At 43.8% G+C, this 11,630-nt stretch overlaps 1 protein-coding gene across 1 annotated transcript; it reads right to left on the bottom strand.

Annotated features, from left to right (window-relative positions):
- Positions 1–5,289: 5,289 nt before the first annotated feature.
- On the bottom strand, positions 5,290–11,574 carry aph1b (APH1B gamma secretase subunit). The gene is made up of 6 exons (XM_017725625.1): positions 11,218–11,574; positions 9,986–10,156; positions 9,785–9,858; positions 9,566–9,688; positions 9,352–9,479; positions 5,290–6,331 (listed from the first exon to the last, which is right to left on the bottom strand). Exons 1-6 carry the CDS (start codon positions 11,328–11,330, stop codon positions 6,164–6,166), a joined length of 777 nt encoding a protein of 258 aa, XP_017581114.1. The 5' UTR covers positions 11,331–11,574; the 3' UTR covers positions 5,290–6,163.
- Between the last annotated feature and the right edge of the window lie 56 nt (positions 11,575–11,630).

Raw genomic sequence — 11,630 nt, 5'->3', positions numbered from 1 at the left:
AAGGTTATAATCTTACCTTCATGTGCGTTTTTTGACCGTTCATTAATTCACTTAATATTCACTCCAAGGCATCAAAACTTGTTGGAAAATGTCTCAGCATTATTTATTTTCTCCAAAAGATTCAAATTTTATCATGAAATGCAAATTCAACATTGAGCCAAATTGGCCAAAATACATAAGGCTATAGTCTTACCTTCATGTGCGTTTTTTGACCGTTCATTAATTCACTTAATATTCAATCCAAGGCATCAAAACTTGTTGGAAAATGTCTCAGCATTATATATTTTCTCCAAAATTGTCAAATTTCATCATAAAATGCAAATTCAACATTGAGCCAAATTGGCCAAAATACATAAGGCTATAGTCTTACCTTCGTGTGCGTTTTTTGACCGTTCATTTATTCACTAAATATTCACTCCAAGGCGTCAAAAGTTGTTGGAAAATGCCTCCGCATTATATATTTTGTCCAAAATATTGCAATTTCATCATAAAATGCAAATTCATCATTCAGCCAAAGTCGTCAAAATACGTAAGGCTATATAGTCTTACCTTCATGTGCGTTTTTTGACCGTTCATTTATTCACTTCATATTCAGCCCAAGGCATCAAAAGTTGTTGGAAAATGCCTCCACATTATATATTTTGTCCAAAAGATTCAAATTTCATTATAAATTGCACATTCAACATTGAATCAAATTGGCCAAATATATATGATTTCTTTGGGACTGTAACAACTGTGGTTTCCTTATAGCACGTCGGAATCACTGACAGTCTTACGGAGAGCTTAAATACATGAGTGAAAACCTCAGACAGCTGGTTTGCACATGCTTTAAGTACATGCTGTGGACACCATCGGGACCGGGATCCCTTGCCTGTGTTATCTGCCCTGAAGAATCTCCCCACCATCAGACAGGGAGTTTCTTAGCAGGTGAGGTGTTATTAGCCTTAAAACGAGCATAATGAGCATTGAGTTCTTCTGCATGTAAGGAAGAAGAGCCCCCATCACAGGTCACACCTTCTTTGTAGTCAGTGATGTTGCACAGGCCACTCCACATACATCTAAGATCAGAGCCAAGATAGTTGGAACATGTGGACTCAACTTCTTTGGTGGACCCTGGCGAGGCCTGTTCTGAGTGGACCCTGTTCTGGAAAACCGCTGTATGACCCTTGTCATCGCGCTACAGCTCAGTTTCAGGGTGTTAGCATGATGACAAACATGATGTGTTTTTTTTTAGGTTTCTATGCCAAGAACTTCAGATGTGTTCTCTTACGGTTGTCCCTCCAAAAAGGGGTGTCATTTATTTGATTTCCTACTTCTGGAAGCTCAGTTTTTACATCTGACCACCAAGCATAGTTTTTATTTCCAGTAGTTAGTTTGAAAAAAGGGAACTCGCGCAACACTGGCCTCTGTTCTGAGCTCAGTAGGGGAAGTAGAATGTGCCTGACTTGATGGCTGTTTTTATATCTCACACTTGCAGTCAAAAGCAGTTCACACTGACCATCAAGCTAAAGTTGTCAAAAAAACAAATGCAGCCATCAACTGCAGGATGTACACCACTATCATGGTAACATGCGGAAATTCTCTGCGCAGGTAAACAATTAAGTAAGACTACTTGTGTTTACTTACCAGGCCTTACATGGTGAAGTGGTGGTGAAGGGACAGTGGAGTGGTGGTGGTGTGATGGTGAAGTGGTGGTAAAGGGACAGTGGAGTGGTGGTGAAGGGACAGTGGAGTGGTGGTGGAGTGCCGGTGAAGTGGTGGTGAAGGGACAGTGGAGTGGTGGTGGAGTGATGGTGAAGTGGTGGTGAAGGGACAGTGGAGTGGTGGTGGAGTGCCGGTGAAGTGGTGGTGAAGGGGCAGTGGAGTGATGGTGGAGTGAAGGTGAAGTGGTGGTGAAGGGACAGTAGAGTGGTGGTGGAGTGATGGTGAAGTGGTGGTGAAGGGACAGTGGAGTGGTGGTGGAGTGAAGGTGAAGTGGTGGTGGAGAGGCAGCACACTGTTAACCACTAATAAAAGTGGTGGTGAAGTGACGGGACGGTGGCGTGCTGGTGCAGTGCCTGTCACTAATAAAGGTGACTATGCAGTGGTGGTGAAGGTCGATGAAAACAGTGGCAGTTTCTGCCACTGGCTGTTCCTACCAACACATAAGATGCCACTTCCACCCGTCACCTGATGTACTTGACCAGAGCCGGTTTATGAGGAATCTGGCCACTTCCTATCCACCCCCGTCCCCCTTTTATATCAAAAACTGGACTGCTACACAGCAGAGGGCACCCGCCAGCGAGTCCTCAATGAATGGGAATAAATGGAGCTCAACAGCCAAAAACGAAAAGTTAAAATAATTTCTAATCTTTTACCCAGAACGTTCCTGTTATTTTAGAAAGCAGAAGGACGTATTTCACAAAAAAAAACAAACAAAGAAAACAAACCTATATATTTCCTTTTTCTACAGTAAATGGGTTTTGGGCAGCAGGAGGCGGGCTTTACTGCTAATAAGTGCTGATTGGTTGGCGAGCGGAGCAGCTTATTGGCTGTTCACACTCACAGATGTCATGGACATACATGAGATGCTAAAACTCGAGTTTAAAAGCTCTTAAATATGTGACAGCGGTGTTAAAATGTCCTGTTCTGTGTTCAGGAAGTGATTGTATTCTTTTACATTTAAAATGTTTAAGCATTTATAAAATATAATTTTGGTCAAATGCTCCATGTGTACCCATCAAGTTGGACTCAGTAGCGCCCTCTAGCGTTTGAGAAACCTGGAAGAGCAGAGCGGTAATTCTCCTCTCTACAAGTTCTCTGATCCAAACCCCTCACTGTCTGGGTGCTACATCGATGGCCATCTTACCGCTGTCTCCCAGTATGATTCTGTGTCTCTGTGCTGGTTGTGGCATTCAGGGCACAAGAAGAGGAATTAAACCTGACTTCCTCTAATCCAAAATGAAGCGCAAATAAGCAGTGGTGGACAGTAACTGAGTATCTGAGTAAATGTAATTAGTTTCTGTACTTAAGTATTTTTGGTGTATCTGTACTGAAGTTTCTCCAGCAGGCCACAAATGTGCATGTGTCTGCACAAACGGTTAGAAACCGACTCCATGAGGATGGTATGAGGGCCCGACGTCCACAGATGGGGGTTGTGCTCACAGCCCAACACTGTGCAGGACGCTTGGCATTTGCCAGAGAACACCAGGATTGGCAAATTGGCCACTGGCGCCCTGTGATCTTCACAGATGAAAGCAGGTTCACACTGAGCACATGTGACAGACGTGACAGAGTCTGGAGACGCCGTGGAGAGCGATCTGCTGCCTGCAACATCCTTCAGCATGACCGGTTTGGCAGTGGGTCAGTAATGGTGTGGGGTGGCATTTCTTTGGAGGGCCGCACAGCCCTCCATGTGCCCGCCAGAGGGAGCCTGACTGCCATTAGGTACCGAGATGAGATCCTCAGACCCCTTGTGAGACCATATGCTGGTGTGGTTGGCCCTGGGTTCCTCCTAATGCAGGACAATGCTAGACCTCATGTGGCTGGAGTGTGTCAGCAGTTCCTGCAAGATGAAGGCATTGAAGCTATGGACTGGCCCGCCGGTTCCCCAGACCTGAATCCGATTGAGCACATCTGGGACATCATGTCTCGCTCCATCCACCAACGCCACGTTGCACCACAGATTGTCCAGGAGTTGGCGGATGCTTTAGTCCAGGTCTGGGAGGAGATCCCTCAGGAGACCATCCGCCACCTCATCAGGAGCTGCCCAGGCATTGTAGGGAGGTCATACAGGCACGTGGAGGCCACACACAACACTGAGCCTCATTTTGACTTGTTTTAAGGACATTACATCAAAGTTGGATCAGCCTGTCGTGTGTTTTTCCACTTTAATTTTGTGTGTGACTCCAAATCCAGGCCTCCACTGGTTAATAAGTTTGATTTCCATTGATGATTTTTGTGATTTTGTTGTCAGCACATTCAACTTTGTACAGAACAAAGAATTCAATGAGAAGATTTCATTCATTCAGATCTAGGATGAGTTATTTTAGTGCTCCCTTTGTTTTTTTGAGCAGTGTATTATGGTCCTTTTCTTCATAACAAACATGAAAATTTGCTAAGAGCTTGCTGATGTTCTGCTAACTAGTTAGCTCAATTTCTTGTTCCACCCTAAACAGTCCAGCAGTTCCGACGCCCGAAGCGCCACAATGTAACTGCTGCTCCATTTAAGGTGGAACGGGAAATTTCTAACGTGAAGCTGGCGAACATCTGGCTTCAGCTTCACATCACCGAAGATTTAGCGATGGGCGATAATAAAGAATTGTCTTATATCCCTCGCTGAAGGCGTCTGATCCCTAAATGTAACTAAAGCCCAGCAGTGAGGAGCTGAACTTTCCCCTCCTCTGCTGTCCCTGCAGACGGGCAGGGTTAAAAATAAGAATTGGGCCACAGTCTGTGTTATACGTCTATGGCTCCATAAACAGGACTGAAGCGAAGGAGGGACTGTGCATTTGCCGCTTGCACCCCTAAGCTTTATCCTTTATATAAGACTTTCTAATTCATGAGCACTTTTAAGAGATGGATTAACAGCCATTTTTATTCATTAGCTTTCACGAGTTGCGATCACAAGTAGCTCAGTTGTGTTTTTTCTGTGGTCTTTTTTTCTTTAAATATTGCTTTAGTATTTCATTGTGAAGCACTTTGTAGGTGCTACATAAATAAATCTTACTTTTTAAACGTCAAACTTGTTGATTCACCACAGATATCACTACATCGTGATCTGGACGTATTTTAGCCTAATTTTAACTTCACAAGAGTTGCACACAGATGAAGACTTATGTAGATCCTTTTAAAGAACTCCTAAATCACTACTGCAGTTTCACTGGCTCATAGCTACCACGGTGTTTGGAGCTTCAAGTCCCTGTTACTTGTCTGGTAAGGACCGGTCACCAGGACGTTATGTACAGTTAAATACGGCGGATAAAGAAATTATGTTCTGGAGTGACTTACAGGCACAGACCTTTGTCACCTTTTGCACACGGCTTTACTCCTTGCTAAGCTTTGTAGAGATACAGCACCTCCTCCTGCCAACCCAACAGATGATTTTCAACAGATTTTTACTTATTTATTTAAAATGCATTTGAATTATTTTGGTAAGCATGGTGCAGATGCTTCTTGTCCAACTTTGTTTAAAAAAAAAAAAAGATGGGAAGGAGGAGCAGTTCGCAAAAGGTTAACAAAGACCCTTAAGGGGGCAGAAAAAGATTTAAAGTGACTGTAGTTCTACTGAAATAATGATCACCATATTTGTGAGATTTGACCTAAAACTGTTTTAATGAGTAAAGTCCATACACCTTACAGCTAAAGGTAACTTCAGAGAAAATGAATCTCATGAAGGTAACAGTGACATCAGAAAGACATCACTAACCCTCCTATAAAACTACCATCATTCACACCTTGTTGTAATGAAAGCAAAAGGGTTCAGTAAAAGAGACCGCTGTGTCAATCAATCATGCTCTTGGTCATTTAGAAAGAAGTTTAACCTGATCTGATGCACTGACCCACACGTATACATCAAAACTGACTTTCAACACCTGACCTGACTTGGATCCTTGTATAAGACATAAGTTAAAATAGAAAACAGTGAGAACAAAACATCGAGTCCTCAAAATCACTATCAGTATCACTAAAATATGGACGATGGTTTCAGAAAACAGGACATTTAATGAAAAGAAGGAAAAAAAATGAAAAAGAGAGAGAATGTTGAATCTTGATTAAAGATGGTACCAGAGAATGAGTTAATGCCCTGACTGAAGGCACACAGAACAACGAGGGCGCATCAACCAGCCAGAACAACACTACAATCTACTGACAGCCCAACGCAAGCTTTATTCAAAACTGCAACTGGCCAGTTATTCATACTAGCTGTTCTACACACTGTCACTTTGTCTTACTTATGCATATACACAAGATGAGCAGTACAATTAGAGAAGGAAAAAAAATGAATGCAAAAAGTGGCAGATACGCACAAAGAAAACCCTCAGCAACCATTAGAAAGACTATCCAGATCCCAGAGCTTGTAGGTAACAGAGTCCAGGTGTAATAGCCGTGAATCCAGCCAGCTGGCCTCATGAGCACCTTGCTCGTGTCTTTGCAGAGATAGTCCTGCTTTGTGGTTGAAAGGTTATCTCGGCCTGTGATTGGCCAGGAGGAAGTCTTTGTCTTTGCAGGTGAGACAGAGCTTGAGGTTCCTCAGAGTGCCACCAGCACAAGAGAACGCCCAGCCAGCCATCACACTTAGTATGATGTAGGTGGGGATGAGACTGCCCTCATACTGTGGGTTTACAAATGTCTGAAAAATACAAAGAATACAGAGTTTTTCAAACGGCAGACGACAAACCACTTGCCTCTTCACGCTTCCCATATGAGGAGACAGATTTACCCCAGCCAGTAAAGCTTTTTCAGAAGGCAGGCGACAAACTGCTTTTCTCTCGTAACCATAGTTACAGTGACAAGGCTATGCACAAACAGTGCTCGTCCAACACAGACCGCACTATTGTTTTACAACCATGCATATAAAAAAATTGATATAACTAAAGAATGAGAATTAATTATAGTGGCTATTGAAGATTAGGCAGACTCCAACTCCTAATTGGTTAAAATAGCTAATGAATGAACATAAATCATAAGCAGTCATCTGGTCTTCTTTCGTTTTAGCCATTGACAGCCACAGGAAGGTGTTGACATATTAAAACTATGTTTAGCATACATGGCAAGAAGTGAATCGGTATTGGTTTCACTCCTTTCTGCTGGCGAAGAACCTACATGGTAAATTTCACAGTTTTATTCTCTCCTCCATGACCATAAAAGTTGGCAGGCTGTCAGTCTATGCACTTCAGGGCAGACGTGCTTGTACACTCACCGGCCACTTTATTAGGTACACACAAATTAACACAAATAGCTGATCAGCCAATCACACGGCTGCAGCTCACTGCATTCAGGCATGTAGAGGTGGTCAAGACGACTTGCTGAAGTGCAGACCGAGCATCAGAACGGGGAAGAAAGGGGATTTAAGGGGCTTTGAACGTGGCGTGGTTGTTGGTGCCAGACGGGCTGGTCTGAGTATTTCAGAAACTGCTGATCTGCTGGGATTTTCACGCTCAACCATCTCTAGGGTTACAGAGAACGGTCCGAAAAAGAGGAAATATCCAGTGAGCGGTCAGTTGTGTGGACGGTAATGCCTTGTTGATGTGAGAGGTCAGAGGAGAATGGGCAGACTGGTTCCAGATGATAGAAAGGCAGCAGGAACTCAAATAACCAACCAGAACCTCTGAGGAACGTTTCCAGCACCTTGTTGAAAGTCTGACATGAAGAATTAAGACAGTTCTGAAGGCAAAAGGGGGTCCAGCCTTTAATTAGTTTTACTTAATAAAGTGGCAGGTGAGTGTAGATGGACATGTGAACAATTAGTGATATACTAGTGATATATAAGTGATTGTCACCTGCTGTCTGAAAAGACTTCAATGCCAGTTCTGTAGTCAGTTGCACCAGCTGAACTCTGGCCACAATGTAGGGAATTCAGAATAATTAAACTAGCAATGTACAGAATTTAGGTTACAGATACTTCGGGTCCTGAAATCTGATTGGCAGAGCCGTATCCAAAGCCGGTTTAAAATAAACTACATATGCACACCTATGACCGTCTCACAGCAACTGAGCTCTGCATTACTGCGCCAGGTCAAAAATATTTGTACTGTTAATGGAATAATCTCTGACTGTAATGCTGTTCGAATGGACCTCCAAGTGTACCGACTAAGGAAGGACCTGTTTTTTGTTTAAAATGAGGGGCTTGGAACTTATTAGGCTGGTCAGCTAGCTAACAGGGTAAAACATACATAAACAACTCCATCATTAATATCACAGACTTGAATTAAAGTACTTCCAATATGATTCGCTGTAAAACGGCAATATGAAAATCTTAAAGCATAAAACCCAAATGGCTCCGTTCTACCTAAACAGTGTGCTAAATGTCTGTGTAGTGCACTATGTAGGGAGCAGGGAGCCACCAGAGTGTGAGCACTGCCGGATTTCTGCTATATAAGACTCGCGGTGGTAATTTTGTGACCAAAAATTACTCATAAAGCAAATGTTTTTTTGCATCTGCTGTGTTGTCATATGTTCGTTGCTATATGGAGAAAAAAAAGACAAAAGGTTCCAGAAATGGCTGCAGTGTACAGCGGCGGGCCACCAGGCGTTCTCTCTCATTCAGCAGTCAATGGATATTATATATAAACAACAGGACGGCTGTTTTGCATTTTAATCATATGGCCCTTAACTGTTAAAATAGGCCACGGTGAAGAGATGAACCTTACACTCAATACTCACACGCAATAACCAGAATGGCTGGGTTTCAGCACTACAAGCTACATCAAATGTGGTTAGTTAATTACCCATGTCTGATCCAAAGAGAAACGCCAGACAAATTAGCAAATGCAAATAAATTCTGCTTTTTGTGTATTGAAAGCATTTCATATGTTTAATCTGTATTTGTGGTTCTCAATGCGGAAGCATTCCCACTGGAACTGTTGTGCACCAAATTTCATCACAAATTGCCATTAGACAACAGCAGAAAGCAGCTGCTAATTAATATGCATCTGGATGGCAGGAAAGGTAACATGAATTTTTTCCCTCGATTTGAATAACATTTTGTTTGCTGGTGGACATGGAACATATTAATTGGCAGGTGTAAATTTGAAGCCACATTGAAACACATTACGTCAAAACACTAATCCGTGAAAAAACTTAGTGTAGTAGCTTTTATATTACAGCATAATTGTATAGCAATTTATGAGACGATCATAAAACTTCTGTTAACTGGTGCAACTGGCTATTATTTGACAAGGTCTGCAACAATAACGCGATCTAATTTTTATCTAATTCACAACTATAATATAATAACTAAGAAGGAAGACTTTGTGTACACTGTTAGAAATAAAGGTACCATGCAGGTACATGATGCATTCATCAAGGTACAAACAGCGTAACCGTACCTTCAAAGCTGCAACAGCGGTTTTAACGTCCAACTGTGTACATTAAATACGTTTTTCCCCGTGAAAAAGCGGATATTTGTACCTTTTTATAAACTAATGTTTTAAAATGGATCAATAAAGTAAAAGGCCTGGAGGCGAGGCGGGGGGGTGGAGTCAGTACAACTTAGAAAATCTCATTTAACTGGATTATGGTTCAGTCATGGTCCCTGACTAAAGGTACTGAGATGTACCCCTGAGGGTACCACCACAGTGACAAAGAGGGTACTGCCCCAGTGGCAGCGCCGTACCTTTTTTTCTGAGTGTGTATGTTAGTTACTCTTACCAGACATGACACTAGAAGGTGACTCAAGACCACTGTTCCAAGAGACCACCACTTCTGGCGCTCACATGCCTCAAAGAACACCACTGCCCAGAACATGTGCAGCAGGATTATGGCCAGTGTCATGAAAGCTGAAAAGAAGAATAAGCAGGTTTAAAATCAAAGGATGAACACACCAAAGTCGTCTCCTGGTTTAAACACACTGTAGCTGCTCTACCTGAGGATATGAAGTAATGCTGGGAGTCACCATGGATACCGACAGTTCCAGGTCCTACTGAGTCAGACAGGATGTTCACTACTGAAAACGCTCCACTCATGAATCCGAAGCCCAGGCCAGACACTGAACAACATACATGCACCATCAGGTTAAGTACACAATATCATCTTTGCACTAACATCAAGTTATAAAGCATTAATTAATCTACAGTGATTATACCATAAGACAGCTGTCGAATAGAGATGGGCATGGTGTCCTCCTGACTGATGGCCAGGAGGCCTTCATTAGCTTTCCTGTGAAAGAGAGACAGCAAAATTAAGTGATTTGTGCAACCAGAAGACTACAGGGATTCTAACATGCAAAGAGACTGCAGCACGCTTAACAACAAGGGATATCCTTTATGGAATAATTCATGCTTACTTCAATAACTTGTAGTAGGCAAATCGGAAAACCTCTTGAAGCAGTACAGATAGCACCACTCCAAATATGAGGAGGCCTTTCTGCTGTGCGGCACTGTTTTTGTTGCTCATCTGTACAGTGATGAACCATACCAACGACGAGAGCAGCAAAGATACCAGCCAGAAGAATGCCCTGCAAAACACCACACGGATCACAACACACACCAACCTGTTTCTTTCAGAAGAAGCAGCAGCAACAAATCAGTGGAGAGAGCAGGAGCGGCTGATATGGTGATATTTACACAGTTCAGACCTTTCATACAGTAACTCTACTAGTACAGTGTAGCATCACTTCCCCTACAAACGAAAGACGTGCTCTGAAATTGATCGTCTGAATCAGCCGTATTTTAGGCCACTTCAAGACAGTTTCATGCTTCAGAAGATGTATCGTGATATAGGACTGATATAGGATGATAAGTTGGTACAGAAAGGAAAAAAAATAGGTTTAAAAATACAATCAAACACTATGATTAGGATGATTTCTGTTCAGTTTTAAATGCACTAAACTCAATTAAACTGGACTAATTATGCTCTGTGATCACAGAGTAACGCATATCATGACATAATGTCACTAATTCATCAAGATGACGACGTTTATTATCTCCATAAATAAGAAAAGTGACGTACATCGTGACGTAACGTCACTAGTTCATCAAGACGATATTATCTCGATAAATTAGGAAAGTGACGTACATCGTGACGTAACGTCACTAGTTCATCAAGATAACAATAATCAGTCTGCCCACCCCTGACACCACCCCTGGCACCACCCCTGGCACAGATTTTGGGGCTTTTTTTACCACCTGGTTCTTTTCAGCAGGGTAAATTCGGCTCGTTCTGGGAGAACCGCGCTGTTTATCCCACAGAAGAACGGCGCTGATGTCGCGGTGCTCGATAAACCGCATCAGCGGCCGGGCGGCTGTTTCAGGCTCGCTTTCGGATCATGTGACGGTCCCCTGACTGGCTACCTGAGGAGTCCGGGCGCTGGAGCACAGCCAGCTGGTTAGGGCGGCTAAACGAAGCCGCCGCGCTCTGAATCAGGGCCCGAGACCCGAGACAGGAGCGCTAACCGACCCCGCACGCACCAAAACCACCAACACCCTGGAGCTAGAACCTAGAACCTAGAACCTACGCCGCCGCTAGAACATGCTAGAGTGGCTAACACACACGGACAGGGGGCTTAGCGTCACTTACCCCGCGATAAGAAAGATAACTCGGAGCGGGTCGCGGGCGATGGTCAGCAGGAACAGGGCCGCGGCCGGGCCGAACGCGATGAACGTACAGCCGAAGAACACCGCCGCCGTCATGACGGACCCGGGGCGGGTCAGCGAGCCGAGCTAACGTTATAACGCCGCTTCCTCCGGCCTCTGCATGCAACCTGGTCTCAGGACAGGGGCGGATGACCGCTCTTCAGAGTTCATAGGGCAGCGGGTGGCACGGGGAGCAGTGCGTGGCCAGTTAATGTCCACTGCTTAAAGCAGGTCGAACAGGTTTAATCCTCCGCCTGATGATTTCAGAGCCGACGGGCAACTTCCGGCTGCCAGTCACATGAGCAAAGCGTCTTAAAGGCGCACGGACCCGCGCGAGAGGAGCCGCTAGTGACCCCG

Source organism: Pygocentrus nattereri, chromosome 15, assembly GCF_015220715.1.
Source record: "Pygocentrus nattereri isolate fPygNat1 chromosome 15, fPygNat1.pri, whole genome shotgun sequence".
Taxonomy (NCBI): Eukaryota; Metazoa; Chordata; class Actinopteri; order Characiformes; family Serrasalmidae; genus Pygocentrus; species Pygocentrus nattereri.
Note: the sequence above shows the minus strand (reverse complement) of the source record. Positions and strands in the feature narration are given on the sequence as shown.